The 15662-nt window shown below is 44.1% G+C and overlaps 2 protein-coding genes across 2 annotated transcripts in view; one reads left to right on the top strand and one right to left on the bottom strand.

Annotated features, from left to right (window-relative positions):
- The first annotated feature begins 4541 nt into the window (after window positions 1-4541).
- On the top strand, window positions 4542-6775 carry LOC109482531 (N(G),N(G)-dimethylarginine dimethylaminohydrolase 1-like). Its single transcript, XM_019785267.1, has 5 exons — window positions 4542-5016; window positions 5340-5439; window positions 5606-5802; window positions 6041-6169; window positions 6393-6775. Exons 1-5 carry the CDS (start codon window positions 4579-4581, stop codon window positions 6495-6497), a joined length of 969 nt encoding a protein of 322 aa, XP_019640826.1. The 5' UTR covers window positions 4542-4578; the 3' UTR covers window positions 6498-6775.
- A 109-nt stretch (window positions 6776-6884) lies between these two features.
- LOC109482249 (papilin-like) overlaps window positions 6885-15662 on the bottom strand; it is a 30733-nt gene continuing 21955 nt past the window's right edge. Inside the window, 9 exon segments of the mRNA XM_019784941.1 lie at window positions 6885-7938; window positions 8083-8349; window positions 8643-8820; window positions 9184-9281; window positions 9474-9604; window positions 9903-10044; window positions 10402-10563; window positions 10877-11047; window positions 12597-12797. Coding sequence (XP_019640500.1) covers window positions 7775-7938; window positions 8083-8349; window positions 8643-8820; window positions 9184-9281; window positions 9474-9604; window positions 9903-10044; window positions 10402-10563; window positions 10877-11047; window positions 12597-12797 — 1514 coding nt within the window. The 3' untranslated portion in view covers window positions 6885-7774.

Below are 15662 nucleotides of genomic sequence, written 5' to 3' on the forward strand. Positions count from 1 at the left end.
CTAGATGATTCAGGACATGCACGGGTCAAAGATGTCGCCTGGATCAAGTATGTTGCTGATCCATAGCCTGCCCTTCCATTTAGCCTGCAAAATCAAGCAATGAACGATATATTCACATTCTTAGTATACGTTATACGCATATCGAAGGTGCCATGCAACATTCTATATCCAGAGTTACACGGCACTTTTCGCTCCCGTAATTATCGTCCAGTGTTCATCATAAAAACAGCTGAGTTATGAATGCGGCAGCCGGCATAACGACTGTAGTGATAGCTGATGGCCCTTGGCCAGATGTTACAAAACCATATCCGAGCCATCATTAACCAACGGTAATGTAAGGTTGTGGTCATCATCATTAATAAGCCATTTACTGTTTAGCCCACGGTATGGATGAAGATGCCTGAAAGCTGTTGACAGATGGCGAAGAGGATCATTCGTCTCGCGGGAAGCAGACACATTGAGTCGGCCTCGTGACCATCAACATGTGCTTTATGATTATTTACACCATGTTTCATAGCTGGCACCAAAAGATCACTGTCGTGCCATTTAGACGAAAGGGCTCATTCCCGTGGACTGGGTCCACATCAAAAACAGGAGGTGCCTTGAAATGTTTCCTTTTGATGTCTGGACTCCGAGGGGTCATTTTAGAGCGCATCTCTTTCTAAGGTTCGCTAGGTAAACGGAAAACCGTTCCCAGTCTTCAATCTTTCACGCCTGCAAGCCCAAACTTCTTCAAACGAAAACTTTGTTATGAATCCTTTCAAAAAGGTTTCCTTCCTCACGACTCCAGCAGCACGACACGTGAGAGGGCAGGCCGTGGTGCGTGGACCATACTGCCCGTAAATCCTGCAGCAAAACGTTAAAAGGGTTCAAAGTGGATCATATGCACCCAAGTGGCGCACGTCCTAATAAGGCCATATAATGCCACTTTCTATGCTCATGAATGTCTGATGTATTACATGCTATTCACTACAAGTCAACAGATATGTACATTTCATCACTACGTTGTTTCGTTTCAGGGGAAAATACAAAGCTTTTGTCGCCTTTGTCTGTGTCTGGAAAACTTTGCAGCATGTTATCCCTGTTTTTATGGTCTAAACTTAAGACAATGTACCCGTCGATCAATGACCAAGAGAAACACCTACATTAGACGAAATTGACTTTTTGTGTTTCTTCTTAATCCAAAGCTATTAAATCATTCACGAAAGCTAAGACACCCAATAACCTTCGAGCTTCAGAATCGTACCCCCCCCCCCTTCCTGCACATGTTACAGGACATATCGGGCGGCTTCCTCGCGGAATGGCGCTGCCCAGAACCTGCCCGAGCTTGGCACGGCGTCTGCGCGCCGCTGGAAGTCCCCGGAGAGCGCTCAGTTGCGACTGGGGCAAAGTTTCGGCGCGTCCGCGGGCGATGTCCTTGGTGCTGAAATGAGAGTCCTACTATACATGTACCTAGCTTGCGGGTGGGGAGGGCGTGTGCTGGGCTGGGCCCTACCGGGACAGAAAGCGTTCGTACCCCGTCATTTCCAACTATAATGGACGTTATCGGTTAATCATTATCCCAGTTGGTGCTCAGTGTCAGATTACGTCCGGATATGGTGTGAAAATCATACCACTTGACTCTATCGATCACAGGATTGGAAGCAATGTCGTGATTTTACCCTGTAAAAAGACGATGATGTACGCCGCAAATTTGCTCCCCTGGGTTCTTGTTCATTATCTTTCAGGGTCCTCTAGGCACGGAGAAGACTGTCTCAATGCGCTTTTCGCATGTTCAGAGCATCGCCTGGGAGTTATCTGTAGTTACCGTAGTAACAAGCCAGATTTGATTCGTTCCATAACCTTCCCAAGGCCGCGGAGTCCAGCCAGGAATGCCAACAATCGAACCCTATACTCCTCGATGATCTGTCCGTGGGTGCTTATTAGTAATATATTAGCTTCCCTACAAAGAGTCAAATCCATTCTTGACCAGCAATCTTAATGGCACCTTTCCACCCCATCAGTGTTCATTTCACGTGACGACGGGTCCGTCCATGAGTCAATGTCACGGTCATCGCGTGTGGCGTTAGTCAGCGTACGTCGCCGATTACACATGATTGATCCGACTTGTCCCGGCCATAGATCTCCCACAATCCCATTATATCCACCTCGTTATTCAGTGGCGCGGCTGAATTGCCAGCCAATTGGAGCGGAACGATTGATCTATTGTCCTACAAAGTCAGCCTAAATCTTCCTATTGACATCAAAGTTTTTCATCCTGTAAAACTAATTGAGCTGAAGCCCTCTGCTCGGGGAAGTTGCTCTCTCCGCAATGTTGTCAAAGGGCCTGTTTAAGCGGGAAGGTCGAGAAGAAGAATGAGCTTCTTCTCAACTTAGGGTCAAGGACCTCATTCAAGTACATAAGATGGCAGTGAAGTTTAGATAGAATCGAGTAGAAAGCCGCAGTTGAGGATAATGGAAAAGAAGAAACGTTAAGATAACAAGCCTATCACCATAGTGACGTACTTGTGCTACTTACGTTTTATCGGTTCATTATCTCAACAAGTCTCCTCGTTCCCAGGTCAGTGATGCATAATCTCGCGCTTTTATTCTATAGCGTACCAAACTTCAACTGTTTCTTCTTACATGTATGTGTACTTTTCAATAAAAGGTAAAGAATGGCTACTTAAGAGGATGGTGATCAGTGAAAATCAGCGCATCGAATGGCAAGTAGAAAGAGTTAGCCAGGAGTCACGTCCGTGGTGAAATAGTGAGCAGTATCGTTGCCCGATGAGATCGTATTGAGAACAGCTGATACTCGTCATACGTGCAGGAAATACGTAAACATCCATGTTACTTTCCGTTTGGCCTGGAAGTCCACAATAAAACGGTTGATGTAACTCGTGCCATACCGCGGCACTTCACAGGAACTCAGTCAAAAATTTGTGTTCGTATTACGAGCCAAGGTCTTAAGTGGCTACTGAACAGCTTCTGCCAGTTCTGAAGAGTGCGGCAGGTGACCCCAACAATACCTGCTCTATTCTGACAACTTATTTCCTACTCCCGGTGGAGCAACGCACTGGTTTTATACTTCTGGTAGGAAGTAAACCTACATGAGTGGTTGACCCCGCATGAGAACCCCAACCCACGAGGACAATCACGCCAAATCCTCCGCATCGTTGACATTTGAAAACGGGTATTTGCAGCTTTGTAACGATGCTCCAAACGAATTGGCGGCTTCGACACGGGGATGGCTGTTACATTTACGGTCGTTCTGTGCAGCGTGCTGAGGACTTCAAAGGATTGGCATCAATATGCCGTTCGCTAAAGCTGTAGTACAGCAGATCTGATTCGTCGGGAGAGTTTTCTTCTAGCTCTTGGTAATTAATAAGGTGAAGATTATGAACCTTGACCATCCACCAAGGAGTCTCCCATGTCCAGTGGATCAGCAGGTATTACTAAAAAGCCGGCATCAAACTTACCTCCTCCGCGCTCGTGTCTTAAGACAGCCTTAAGGTCAAGAAAGTCAAGGATGAAATAGTTGGAAAGGTCACAGTTGAATTGCACGGACTTATTGGAATAATAAAGTAATTCAGATGCTCCAAACTACGCGAAGCATCAAGGCATGTCAGTCAACTCGACTTGTTTCATCTTGTAATGCCGACACACGCACTCATCTTTACACAGTTTGGCGAAGTTTGAAACACTAGCGATGATGTTGGCTGTAGAATGGATAAAAAGCCCGCTGCTTGCATATCGTACAAAACAATATTCTTGACGATTTTCGTGCCGTTTGTGACGTATTCGCTCGGTGGCGCTTTGTAAAATGAAATCCTAGAGTCAGGCGTGTTACGTGGGATTTAATTAGTCTTTCTACTGGCCCACATTGTCAAACCATTTGATCGTGCAATGACCTCTGCCGACAATTGAGGGAAATGCAGTAACATAGTCTTTGAAGGACGTTTGCCTGTATTTCCGTAGAGTTTAAAAGAAGCAATGGCCAGTGATCACAAAAACTTTTAAGTTATGGCAAGAGAAAGAGAAGGAAAATCTATGAAAGTTTTACTTGTTGGTTTTCATATTCTGGAACTAGACAGAGTGGTGTTAAATGTCACGTCATCACTAATTGCACACACAAGAATAAGAACACAGTGGCAGATCTCGGCCGACCACCATGCTGTGGAACTCTACCATAACTTACTGATGATGGCCATGAAAAAAATACCGCTGTGTTTTGCTTGTAGCGTCACCAATTTAAAACGGCCTTCATTTCGAACTGAGGTCAATCTTTCTCATGTCCCGATATATGGAGCACCTGCAGAATGTCCGGGTGTTGATATGGATATGTCACTGAACCGGTTGGTCCAGTCGTCTGGTAAACGTCGCGTTAAAAGAAAACAGACTGATTTCATAGTGTGAGCTATAGAACGCGTGAGTAAAAAACACTGTGATCCTAAGATTATTTTATACTGTATCAAAACCTTACGCATTGTTGCAGTAGCCGTTGGATCAGAGTAGGAGTTTGGATTAAATAGTATTTCGTCATGCTCTGCAACGGTCCTGGTGAAGCGATTTCGTCACTCGTATGAAATCTATGAAATGTTGCTGAATAAATTGCCCTGGTTGGTGGAGATAATTGTCTGTCGCGCTCACTATGCAAATTTCTTAGAACAAAGGCTCATAAAGCCGTGCTCTGAGAATTTTCGAGCCCATTCGTCCACCTGCCGTCCTGACTCAGCCATGTCCGCCGCCACCGACTTCAACTTCCCGCGCTACACGCGCGCCCTGGTGCGGGAGATCCCCAAGTCCATACGGCACCAGTCCGAGGGTTACGACGAGAAAAAGAGAGTGGTCATGAAGAGAGCGTTGGAGGAACACGCCGGGTACGTGCAGATGCTGCGGGACCTGGGGCTGGACGTGACTGTCCTACCGGCCGATGAAGCGATGCCGGACTGCGTCTTTGTGGAGGACACCTGCGTGGTGGTCGGCGACAGGGCACTCATGACACGGCCTCCATGCAAGCCCAGGAGGAAAGAGGTACTGTTTCTTTAGACTAATCCAGAGTTTATTTTCCCGCGCAGTCCCTGAGGAAGGCCTGAAGGAGGGAATCGTTTCCTATCTTTAGTTTCCTAGTGATTGTATTGCACGGATGACCTATATCCTGATGAGCTGCACGTTCGCTAGGACAGTAGCTACTTCAAGTGATTATATACTTTTTAGACAGACAAATTTGTCAAAAAAATTATTTAGAAGCATCGACTTGTATTCTACACCGTATTGTTTGTACCGAGTCTTTACGTTATAATAAGCCTGTTGCTTATGTAAAGTTGAGGTTCATGAGCGTGGTGTATTGTTTGCAGGTCGACGCCGTGGAACGATGCTTGAAATCCCTCGGGATAAAAACTCACAGGATCTACAACAAGAAAGCCATCCTGGAGGGTGGAGATGTCCTGTTCACAGGTAAGACACTCTCTTGTAGACAAGCATTGTCTTGACTATAAGAAAAACGCGGGAGACTGTTATACAGACAACATTCGGAGACAATAATAGTATTCAATGTACATTTCCCTTTGTGTAAGCAGTCATTCAACTATTCTTATCCCTTTCCATTGTCTTTCATTTTCAGGTAAAGAATTTTTTGCGGGGATATCCAGCAAATCGAACGTTGAAGGCCACAAAGCCCTGGCGGAGACCTTCCCCGAGTACCCGGTGCACTCCGTACCGGTGGAGGAGCCGGAGTTCCACCTGAAGGGCATGCTGTGTGTGGCCGCGCCGGGAACTCTGGTCATGCCCAGGAACAAGTGGGGCAAAACAGCCTGGGAGGTAAGATACTGACGTCTCAGGATCTCTTTGATGGCTTCTTGGCGTTATCTTACTCATCTCCAAGCAGATGTTTAAACAGGCTATAGGATCATTACCATTATAGAAGGAAAGCCAAGTACTAGTAAGTTGTCACCATGTGAACCGTCTACATATGTAAGTTGAAGTATCACCCCAATACATGGTTGGACATTGGGTCAGTCACTATAAAACATGACCACCATACCTCTGTCTTTGCCAGGTTGTCTGTGAGAGAAGTGAGTACACCTACACACCCATGTGGGTGCCCAACCACTACGGGGTCAACTGTCTTCAGATCAACGGTACTGTCGTCCACTGCACGGAAAAGGACTATCCCAAGAGTTGCCAGGTAGGAACTGATAAAAAACTGCTCATCTCATTTTCTATCGATACTTTGTACCACTCCAATGCAACTACCAGTAAAGTTCTAATATCAGTGTGCAATATTGTTCTTAATTTTCATCTATTGAATCCTAACCTTAGTAAATGACTTCAATCAGTACCTTATTAACAGGCACTGAATATGTTAATGAACAATTTTTCAATCTTGATGTTTTTAAACCCCATTACAGGTGTTTGCAGAGACGTTAGGGGGTGACTACAGGCTGATCCAGCGGTCTATCGGGGAGCTGGGGAAAGTGGAAGCTGGTCTGACCTGCTGCTCTGTTCTCTTCTAGATCACTAGTCACATCTTTGCTTGAAACTTCATCTGTGTTGGTAACAATTATTCAGAAGCTAAGTTGAACGGTAATTTCCAATATAGAAAAAATGGACTTCCAATCCAAACCTGTCAATGTCTAAATCCAGTCTTTGTTGTAAGAATGAGCATCCCATGTTCTTCCATGTTCATCCTCATATCTTCTGAACTTCTAGCTTCTCTGTTTAATAAGGCTTAACTTTTAGCCATAAGAGACTAACCTTATTCTTGGAAGTGAATAAAAATGTAACACTGCCAGTTATGTACAGACTTAGTCATTTCATTTTCTTTATTTCAAGCCTTCTGTTCTTGTAAACCTGTAAAATGATCTTATATTAGTGGTGATACATAGTTGTCAAGGTGATCATAAAAATCAATACTCAAAGTAAAAATCAACAATGAAGTGGTATAAAATAATCATCTTATGATGGGAAATAACTAGTCTGATTGTCTGACATGCTATATACAATGAGAAATCAACAACATGGACTATATATGAGCCAACCATCCTTGTCTGCAAGAATTTTGTTAAAGCAAAAGGAAATCAAACTATCAAACAACCAAACAAAATATACATTATTGAAAGCTATTCAGTGGACTGAAAACAGAGCTGTCGTACTTTGCTGTTGCTGTTAACACCTAATAATACACACATCTTTGCCAGTCATCATCTGCATCATGTTTGCATCTGTTACAGTAATTTTCTTAGCATTCAAAATGATTCTGTCAGTGTATCATGTCTAGACTTGGCCAGTAGAATCAATGCTTACGATCTGCAGCCTCCCTTCCTTTGATCTGACGTTAGGTTTAGAGGTAAAAGTTGTGTAGCACCGTAGTTCTTAGTCTCTTTAGCTGGCTTGTGAATTGCTGAAGTAGACTATCTAACCCATGTGTCCAATTGTCATGCTTGTTTAGTCTTTCAATGATCAGTCGCAGCTTACAGCAAAATTAAGTCTCCTGGTAAAAACAAAATTTCTGGTAACTTTTTGAGTATAAAGTCTTTAAGTTAGCACTAAATAAAAACAAATGGTAAATTTTTGACTGGACATTTCTGGACCAATGATCCAACAGAAAAAGGACTGATAAAAAATAAAATAAAACTTAAAATGTGTCTGTTTGCCATCCTTATAGTATCCCTCCCAAGAATATTTTTGCTCTGTTTTGGTTGTTCAAGAATGTTTCTTAAGTAACTAATACACACTTAAGATATCTTAACTAAGAAAGTGTTTGCCCCTAGCAGTAGGCAAGGTAGTGTATTTACGGGACGTCTCCAGGTTTTCTCCTCTGTCTGCTGTACTTGGCGCAGCTGAGGCAGCAGAACTGCCTGTAGTAGTCATTGTTATCACAGAAACCAAACCGAGCGATCAGCTCACAGTTGGCCAGCTCTGTGTTGTCTACGCACGTCTCGCTGATTTGTTGTTCTGTAACGGAGTAAGGAAGACAATTACTGAGAACTGCTTTTCTCAAGGGCACAAAATTTACCAGGAACGCCAGCAATCAAACCCTGCCATTGACACCACAATGCAGATTTCTACAGGAGTGAGTGTTACAATGAAACATCTTACCTTCCACCATGACCCAGGCGCTGGATGTGATTGCTGCCCTGCCGTTGGACACGATGCAGGTGTACCGTCCGCTGTCCTCCATGACGACCGGGCTGATCTGCAGGTCTCCGTTGGCCACGAACTGCGTCCTGTCCTCGGGCAGCGGCCCCTCCTCCTTCAGCCAGCTGACCTGGGGCATTGGCGTGCCCGAGGCGCGGCAGATCAGGATCAGGGTCTCCCCCTCCACGATGGTCGCATTTTTGGGCCGCGTGGTGATCTCAAGCCCAACTGCAATCAGTTAAAGAAGTTCACAAATTTGTCAAAAGATGGTCAAATGGAAAAAAGGTCATGGGAGGTTCTCAACCTCTTGTTATGTTTCTTTATCATTTAGAATGCTGAATTGAGAAATTTGTGACATGCAGACTTAACTACTTGATGCCAACAAACAAAAAATTCTGGGCTCCAACTGGTACCACTTCTAATTATTCAAGATCAGTCTCCTGGTTTAAACGTTAACAGTCACAAGCTCTTGGGGTAGGGCCCAATCAGCCTGACAGCAAGAGATTCTGTAACCCCCTCACCGTCTACGTCCAGATAGACGACTCTCTTCTGCAGGTCGCCGATGCCGTTGTTAGCGGTGCAGGTGTACTCGCCAGCGTCGCTCATGGACGTGGCCTCGATCTCCAGCGAGTTGTTGGGCAGCTGGAACATCCTGGGGACGTCTCCTGGCAGCAGGGCACCGCTCTTCTCCCAGATAACCTACCAGGGGGACAGTGTTGATCTTTGTACACTCTACTAAACAACCAGCACGTTAACACTTGCTGACATTTCAATGACAGTCTGTCACCCTTCCCCAGGGCAATAATGACTGGTTTTACCTTCACACAGCTGCCGCCATGTGTCACTGCTGCAGTGAGAAGAATGCAGTTCCAAATGTGATGGGAGTTTATATCCCTCATCAGCACTGGGAAACACGTATAGCTGCAGTGATTTATAGATTTAAAATTACCTGGAAACGATATCAAACTCTTTTATGTCATCTGAGGTCATATAATATGTGTATGTGTGTGCATGTATTTTGCAGTACAATCTGTAACATGGGTGAAATAGCGAGAAGTCTACCTGGGGTCTGGGGATTCCCTCTACCCTACAGTCCAGCCTGGTGGTTTCACCCACACGGGACATGTAGCTGGTTTGGTCAGGGATGATGGCAGCTGGAACTGGACGATAAAAAATGAAATGATGGTAATCACTCATCATCATACATCAGAAACATCATTACGTAAGACCTGGTTAAACTGTAGAAGCTTCTTAAGACTAAGGCATGAACTGAAAGGAATTTTTGCACTAGGGTAATTTCATAGGATGTTATAAAAGTGTGACCTCCCTTTACAAAATGTGTGGTTACCAACCTTGCACATTGAGCTGGATGTCCTTAGTCCTGGGCGTGCTGAAGCCGTTAGTGACCAGACAGGTGTACGTCCCACTGTCTGCCGGCTCCACCTGCACGACCTCCAGCACACCTCCGGCAAGGTCACGGAACCTGGTTAATGGACAAAAAATAGGAGGATTACTGGTAACTATAGGTAACATTAGTCCAGTACATTCAGACCTGAATCTGAACATGATCGAATGTTAGGAGCTACATTATAGACACGAGCCCTGTGTCTAAACAAGTTTGGCCAGTTGTTTATAAGTTGTACACGTAGCCAACTGTTTTGTTTTCACCGTTGAATCATTGTATCGTGATCTAGCTTTCTTTAGTCTAAAGGAATGGCAGCAGTTCCACCTTTGTGTGTTGTGGAGAATATCGTGTATGGTATGTGTTAGTTAGTACTTACCTGGGACTCTGCAGGAAGTCTGTGTGTGTGCGTGAGGACCAGGTGGTGGTGAGGGGCAGGTCAGACTCAGCGTGACAGGACAGGGTCACCGTGCTGCCTGGACGGGTGTTGATGATGCTGGGACCAAGGATCTCTCCTAGCTCTGATTGAACACAAAAACATGTTCTTTTTGATAAAAAAACAAATAACATGTCTTTCACAAATTATGCTAAGGTGTCTGAGACTACTACTGCAGTTGTGATGCACCTGTACATGACATAGAAGGATATGAAATATGTGCTACTGTAACATCAACTATTCCTCAACAAATAGAAATCATTCATAGACTGAACCATTGTTTCAAACGACGACTTTGGATACAGATAATGAGATATACTCATGTACATCTCCTCTGTTCCAACAGAAGATACATAGATAGCAAAGCAAAGAAGCTTGATATGATTTTTATGATACATTCTAGTTGTACAGTGCTAGTGTGTGACAGAGGATATCTGCTGACCGTTGATGGCGTGACATCCCTCCTTGTCCGGCCCCAGTGCGTAGGTAATGCCGTCCTGACAGCAGCCCCACTCTGATGACCCACACAACAGCTCCACATCACTGTCATCCCGGCTGCCCTGGACAGACGGGGGCGCATCTGTCACATAGATAGTCAGGTCTCCTGGAGTAGTAGAACATAACAAATCATCCACATTTATTTAGACTAGAGCTACATTGTAATAAAAGTATGTTTAGAGGCATGTAAACAGTAGATTTAGTTATAGTAGGGAATAGGCTTTTTATCTCTTTCCTCATTCAACATACTGCATTCAGCCCTTAGGGACAGGAGTATGGATAAAGATTTCATTGAAGGGACTTTTGATGACTACAAGTGCGAACTACAATCATGTCATCTAAAAAAAGCAACGTCCTGTTATACCAACAGAAGTTACTGAGTTACATGTAAGTTAACATGTCTAACTCCAGTACTGTACCTGGACCAGCACCACAGGCCTGCCGACACTGCTGCAGGGTGTCAAAGTTGTTGGCATTTCCTCTGCAGCCTCCATAGATGAACTCTGTGCACAGTTTGGTGAAGGAGTCATAGTACCATCTCCTCTTGGACATCCTACATGGGCCGATCTTCATGGGCAAGTTGCAGACATCTGAACAAGGCAGATAATTTGACACATTCAGATTGTTTTGTGGATTAGGTTCTAAACAACTTGAAAGCAACATGACTGTTTTACTGAGAGCTAGGATGTTTTATCTTGATATAACGTCCTTGCTCAGAGGCATCTGTAAAAGTCTAAGCTTAATGTAAGTAAAAGATGACTATAACTAAATGGTGGAACTGTTGCAGAAGCCTGTGGAGAAACTTCTTATGTTGGCCAACATGTTCAGTACATTTTGTACTTAAACAGATATAAACTCTCTTCCAGACTACACTTGTATCAATATCATCCACAGTTGAAAATAAATAAAACATTTGAAAAGTGCATATATTTATGTGGGCAGCAGACATATTCTGTAAGCTGCAGATAAAGTTAGTGCAGCAGCAGACTAATGAGCAGGCAGCATCTGATGGAAGCAGGATGAACTGGGGTATCATCTTCCTGTTACTGTTAGCCTTGCTTTCATAAACATGCTATTGGCTACGTTCAAGTTGTTGCATCAGGGGCACATAGGGATGACAGTCTAACCCAGTTCCTGGCAACTTCGTGCTCTGTGCACAATTTAGCCTCAAGCTGATGCAATTCATCTTGGGGAACTGTGGACCGTTAAAGCTAAATGGAAAGAAGGCCCAGCTGAAGTTAGCCTGTAAAATGTTAAGCATTGTGCTGTGATGTACAGCAGCAGCATTATTTAGCTACAACAGCAGCAGCAGGCCATGGAAGCAGCAGTCCTTGCAGTTATAGATGGAGGGCCAGTCACCTGACTTCCTTGTATCTTCAGAAACCACAGTAGGAACAGGCTGGAAAAGATCATCCTCATACTCATAGAACGGATCTGTACAGATAGGATATCAGAAATCAACATGGACACTGTTGTGCTAACTTTTCAGCATACCATGCACCAAGTTGGAGTTCACTACTAACTAAAATCAAACCAAAGACCATATTGTATTGTACATGGCAAACAATGTCCCGTCCTTGGCACCCTGTTAGACAGAGCAGGCGAATGGGATAATCAAAGGAAAACAATCTACATGAATCACTCACAGATATTACAACTATGACAACTATAGCCTGAGGTCTAAGGTATAAGGCTGCTGTGTGCCATGATCTGTTATATAAGACATAAGGAAAGCTAACAGATCTACCTGTACATGTACATGTATGGGGGAGGGGCTATAGCTAGTGGAACATGGAGACTTACTGTTCTCATCTGGTGAACCTGAACCATCAGTAAATATGGGGGATTGAGTCACATCCTCAAGCACTGTGTGGATGTGAATGTGTGGATAAGTTCTCACATGTGACAATGTCAGAGTATTGGTTCTCCAAAAAAAAAAGGATAACTCCTAATCAAGTAGAATGTGTAAATAAAAAAAAACTGCCAAAACATTGAATAAAAGATTATCTATTTCAACTTGTACATGTTTAGGATCTGATGCATTGGTTGGGTAACAAAATAAGCAAAACATTTCGTTGCTATATCTCCCACAAAGTATAGAGTATGTGAGCTGATGTACAGTCAGGAAAACCTCCGTACCTTCATTGTTGGTGACCTCTGTGACCTCTGGCCCTCCGCAGGTCGACTGGCAGTCCTGGAAGGACTCAAACCTGTTTTCGTTTCCGCGACAACCGCCATACAGGAACTTGGTGCAGCGCCCCTCGTCCCTGTCGAAGTACCATCTGGGGATGGAGCCCCGGCATGACCCGGGGGCGCGGGGAAGGTCACAGATGATGGAGGCTGTAGGGAAAACACACAACACACAGGGAACCATTAACATGTCTCCATGCAACAAGTAGAGAATATTCTCCAAGTATGCAGTTGTAATTAGACCTGTAGGTATGATTCAGCGGAGCAATCAACCAGCATTTGCCTCGGACCACATCTTCAGACAATGAAAGAAAGCTAGTACAAGTAAGATGATTCAATCTTCATACAAAAATAAGATTTTTTGCTAGGGTGCAGATCTACATATAATTAAATAGGGCAAACTTCACTTGTATCAGACAGTATTTGATACACAGGTGCTGATGTTGGAGCTTTGCACCAGGCAGGGAGGGAGGTGAGTCCTGGTGAGACATTTAGAACACAGGTGTGTGTGTGGGGGTGGGGGGGGGGGTTGTCAGCATCAGTTAGAGCAAACACTAGTACCGTAGTACTTTCCCTACAGAAGCTAAAGCCACCCTTTGATCCATGGACCTAGTACTGTAAATCCCAAAACCTAATTTTAGGTGGTTTTGGTTTTGTGGTGACCTTGTGATTTAGCTGATTTGCATTTTCAATGTATTCAACTACTGTGCAACTTAATTGTTTGAACTGCGAACAGAAAGCTCCTGGAACACCAGTCCTTTCTCCTCCAACCATGAACTAAATCCCCGCAAACATAAAATGAATTTACAGTACTGAGGGCCAGCGCAGCACCTGGAAGCCATTTCCAGTGACCCCCACTGAGCCTGAGGGTGTGGAGACAAATAAGCCTTGACAATCAATGTGTCAACAAACTGTGGGTGTCCACAGGAGGTGACAGCCTCTTTATCCATCCAGCTTCTGTTCCATGTAGGTGGTTCTAACCTTTAGTCCATTGTGATTTCTCGGTCACATAATGGCTACTGGAAACAAACCATTTAGGAAACCCTCAAAGAGTCCAAAAAATTTCATTTCCATAGTCAGGATGAAAAAAAGGTCTGGCATTAAGGTCTCATTCCGGTATTCTTCCGCGTGGGTACTCTAAAGTAGATCGTACTAAAAATGAAATGCGTGTATGGATGTGTGTTTATATCCGCCAGAAATTGCATTTTAGCTAAGTCAGTTGGCGTAAACCGCTTGTGATATGAGAGGTTGTTTGTATGTGCTAAAATTAGTGGGTAAGTGTTGACATCCGCGTGACAGGTCGGATGTTTACACGCTGTTGTGATGGGTAATGCGGTCAGGAGGTAGCAGCGCTGGAGGACCTCTGGCGGAGAGTGGCCAAGTGCAGTTTATAAATAAATAAAAAGAGATTGTTGGGTTAGATCTGGTTGGGAATTTTTTGACGTAATGTAGGGCCATTGTGCTCAAAATTGATTGGATAGACTAGATGGCTGTCATTCAAATTATTGGGTTTTGGCCTATGTAAAGTTACGTATTTTGCCATAGGCGGCTATAGTTAACAAAAACTCAAGAATGGGACCTTAATAGAAATGAAAAATATTCACCAAAAATCAACGATTAGTGCTAAGGTCCCAATTTTTGAACAATGTTTGCCCAGGATTTAATGTACAATTTTTCAGCGAACGTTGCATTGCGTAACCACGCCCGTTGCCATGGCAACGGACGAGGCCAGTTCTGCGGGGGTTGATGCACACCGTCCTTTCATCTTACTCCGTTTTACAAAGATTTACAGTCAAATAACGTTTTGAAAAGCTGACATAGTCAATGATACATACACTAAAGATATTTCCCTGACTACCAGTGTTGCGAAAGACGTCTATCAAGCAAGGACTGACAAGCGCAAGCTTGCAAATTTTATGGAAATCGTGTAAACCCAAATTCACGGACAGCACATGTAAATCTTAGAAGCGTCGATTACGGATATTAGATCTCCATATGAAATTGTGGCTAGAGTTAAGGAACCACAGAACAGGAAAAGATTCAAATATTATATATATGTGCACTTTGCTTTCAGGAAAAGCGTCAAATGCAAGTCAATCCCACGCGCTACGACTTGTTTAAACAACCTTGCCAGCAGCCTGACTGTCCACCCACCTAATATCGCAAGCCTGACAAGTAGGGTTATCTGATTACACCCCAAAGTAATACCCATTACGTGGCTTGATTAACCTGGCCGAAATTTGTGCCATTGTTACCCCCCCCCCATACACACGCACGGATGCACGCATTGAGTCTGAGGGGCACTCCAGCCCCCCCCCCCGCCACTTTTGGGCGGTGGATCCTTACCCTGCCCCCCTCCCCCAACTAACGGAAAAACACCCGACACGTTACAGCTGAGGTGAATTTGTATCCCCCAGACTTCCTAGACTGCAAAATCATAAAATATTTCGTGGATTTCTACTTAGGTGAGAATGGATATATTATGTCAAAGCATTACTGTAACTTTCATTGGAAAAGTTTCTGCTTTGCTCTGTGCTAAGAACGCTGTCTGGAATTCCCCTTCCTTTTCTGAGTGATAGTTTACGGTCAATTTTGGCCTCTTTTGCCTTCATTCTTCTCAACTAGTAGAAAAGGGTACTCTTGACTGAAGTTGCCTCGCATTTTTGTAAGCCAGGATCTTGTGTCACCTCTATAAACCACTCCCCATTCCCGCCTAGGCTGACTTTTAGAGTGCGCTAGATGCACTATCAGCAGCATGTCGCTTATTTCTTCTTACCTCGGGTTCAAATTTTAAGCAAGTTTATATGTTTGGCTTTACTGTTGTTTGTGTCATGTCGATGTCTTTGCTTTCATGGGCTTGTCCTGATGCGACATGCACCTGAATGTCGCTACTGATGCTATGCCTCATTTGCCAGCATACACGAAATGATCAGCATCGTTCAGATCTATCTGTTGCTGTCTACCAAGGTTTACATGTAAACAATCTCATACAGAACACATTAATCTACCCAACGG

This window comes from Branchiostoma belcheri, unplaced genomic scaffold (assembly GCF_001625305.1).
Source record: "Branchiostoma belcheri isolate BF01 breed outbred unplaced genomic scaffold, Haploidv18h27 scaffold6, whole genome shotgun sequence".
Classification (NCBI taxonomy): domain Eukaryota; kingdom Metazoa; phylum Chordata; class Leptocardii; order Amphioxiformes; family Branchiostomatidae; genus Branchiostoma; species Branchiostoma belcheri.